The sequence below is a fragment of the Myotis davidii genome, unplaced genomic scaffold, assembly GCF_000327345.1.
Source record: "Myotis davidii unplaced genomic scaffold, ASM32734v1 scaffold100, whole genome shotgun sequence".
Lineage (NCBI taxonomy): Eukaryota > Metazoa > Chordata > Mammalia > Chiroptera > Vespertilionidae > Myotis > Myotis davidii.
In genome coordinates, this window is record NW_006292691.1 from 73,473 (window position 1) to 76,236 (window position 2,764).

A 2,764-nucleotide genomic window follows, 5' to 3' on the forward strand; every position below is an offset into this window, starting at 1 on the left:
TGAGCGCTCAACTGGCTCTGCACACGTTCACACTCACACCCCCCCCCCGCTCATGTATTCATGCACTTACACAGTTATGCTTGCCTATTCATTCATCCACACACACCTGTTTACACACTCATACACACACCTACTCCTACACACAATATACACTGTCATGCCCACTCTGACATTTACACGTGTGCACATGCCACATCAGACAATTCCATTCCTGTGTTTACACACCCATGCACACCCACACTCACTGCAGGCAGGAGCAGAGCAGCACCCCTTCCCAGGCCGCGGTGCTCCCCACCCGGAAAGCCCGCTCTCCCAGCAGGCTCCCCCGGCCGGCCGGCCTGCGCCTGCACCGAAAACCCTCGGAGCAGAGGCAGCGGCACAGTGTCTGGCGTCCACTCTGTGCCCTTCCCTTTCAGAGCTCACCAACCGCCCTGGTGGGCTCATCCCTACACTCTCTGAGTCGGCTCCAGGCTAAGTCTGCTGGTGGGAATTTCCCAGCATTCCTCTCTCCTGACATTGAAGGAGTCTGTGCCTCCTGGTCACCCAAAGATCAGGGAATGGGGGAGGGGTGCCAATGGCAGGGTGTAAGCAGGAGCTGTGAGTGGTGGAGGGGTGCAGACTCCCCTGGATGGTTGGTACAATGGTCGCCCTCTTTTCCTCAGAGAAAACAACACTGGGGCCACCGGAGGTCAGAATACCTTGGGCACATAAGGCCCCGCCCCTCAGGCCTCAGAGGCCCCACAGATGTGTCCTCGGGCCCCTTGCTGGTCTGGGACCAGGGGGCACGCTCCCTCTCTGTGCCCGACGTCCGCCTGCACACATCAAGCTGGGCCGTGGCTACACAGAAAGTAAAGTTGACGATGGGAGGTTGCAGCCAGCTTACAGGTTGGCCCGCAGCCTGGGCAAGGGACAGAACCCTCCGATTGTACCCTCGCCCATAGCATGGGACAGAGCGGTGGCTGCACCTTCCGGGTCCTCTATAAACACGGGCGTATCGGCGTGATTCTCAGCTACAGGGCCACAGTGAGAGCGCCGGAGGGGCTGGAGGGGACGCCTTCACAAGTGGAGGGAGGCGGCTACGGGTGCATTGGGGACACAAGGCAAGAAGGAGGCTGCCCAGTGCTGATGCCCACGGCTCCTGCGGCCACACACGTCAGCCCTCCCTTGCCAGGCTCTCAGCCAGACAGGACGGTCTCTCCATGCCCAGCATTCTTGACCCCTGCCAGGGATAAACAGGCCCTGCCCACCAGACTGGGCTGGCAGAGTATGCGGCGGTGCCCTCCTGGAGTCCAGGGCCTGGGCTCAGCTCCAAAGCATGTCATGGCTGGGCACCCAGTCCTGGCAGGTCCCTTCCCGCAGTGGATGCTGAGGGTGCCACCCAGGCCCGCTTCATGACCCAGACATTCACCCACAGCTGCCGGGAGCGCCAGTTCTCGCTGGCTCACAGCAGAGAACCCCCTGAGGAGCACCTTCTATCCTCCCTCCCCAGAGAAGGTGACAGGTAAATGGCCTCCCACATTCGGGTGACCTCCGGCGGGCCCCTCCCTTCCCAAGCTCCAGTGGATCCACAGCAGCCTCTGTTGCAAACCCTTGCTCCTCACAGGTGTGGCTCCCAAGGCAGGCCCCGGAATATTCTGGAAGGCAAACTCAGGACTCCCAGGGTCTCTGCCCACCCCAGCCTCCTGAGCAGGGACCCTGGCATCCGGATAGTGTGAGCAGAGAAGGACCAACACACGTGTGCTCAGGCCTGGACCTAGTCCACACGGACACACGTATGCACACGCATCTGCTCTGCCTCACTCTGCCCCACTGCCTTAGGCCCCGGTGGAGGAGCCCCCACGTGGAAGCCCTGCTCCCCGGGCTTCCAGTCCCTCTCCACCCAGCCCTGGAGAGATGGAAATCAGCTGCAACTGCCTAGCCTGTGGGGGGTGACTAGGATGGTTGAGTGTCTGCGCCCCCCCACCCCCGCCCCCATGGCTGTGTACTTGACTCTGGGACCTGAGGGGTTGGGAGCCCTGACCAGGAGGAGGAGTCCCTGCCAGCCACTCTGGAATCCTCAGTCAGCAGGCCAGTCCCTGGGCTGGGAGGTGGAGGGCTGCGGGGGCCTGGAGGATCGTGGGACCAACCCCTGGCTATTTGGGGAGGTGGCCGAAATGGGCCAGGCCAGCCAGGGGCCTGAAGTCAGTAGCTATTTCTGAGGCAGCTGCCCCTCCCTGTGTCTCAGGGGATGGTGAGGGGTCCAGTGAGTACCTGGGCCCAGGGCCCAACTGCACTGGCAGCACAGCCCAGGGAGGGAGGCTGCAGCCCACACACACCTCCTTCAGCTGCCCTCCCTGCCCAATGGACTCTGACACCCCCACCCTCCGAGGGGACAGCGGCCGTGCATCCCTACCTGAGAGAGGACACAGCCGGTGCTGGGGCTAGCGCTCTGGCCTCTGTGCTGATAGAGCGGCTTCTCCCTTCTCTCAAGGCTCTGGTGGCTGGTGGGCCCTCCACAGGCCAGGAGCTGGCCCAGCAGGGCACAGAGCTCACCCCAGCACTGGTCCTTTGAGAATACTGAGGATGTCCTCACCTCCAACTTCCACTGACATCCTCCCACATGCCTCTCTCGCCCCGCACAGGGCACACTGGGGACAGAGCAGGCCCCAGGTCCCTCCTCTGCCTAGCTCCACCTTCTCTCCCTCCCAGCCCGCCTGTCCTGCAGGCCACAGCGGGAATGCTTAACCCACCACTTCCAGCCTGCGGTGGGGCCTCAGACCACAAA

The 2,764-nt window shown here is 62.6% G+C and overlaps 1 protein-coding gene across 1 annotated transcript in view; it reads left to right on the forward strand.

Annotated features, from left to right (window-relative positions):
* The first annotated feature begins 942 nt into the window (after window positions 1-942).
* MPG (N-methylpurine DNA glycosylase) overlaps window positions 943-2,764 on the forward strand; it is a 12,081-nt gene continuing 10,259 nt past the window's right edge. The window contains exons 1-3 of the mRNA XM_006766198.2: window positions 943-1,100; window positions 1,415-1,501; window positions 1,604-1,711. Coding sequence (XP_006766261.1) covers window positions 943-1,100; window positions 1,415-1,501; window positions 1,604-1,711 — 353 coding nt within the window. The remainder of the gene's footprint in view (window positions 1,101-1,414; window positions 1,502-1,603; window positions 1,712-2,764) is intronic.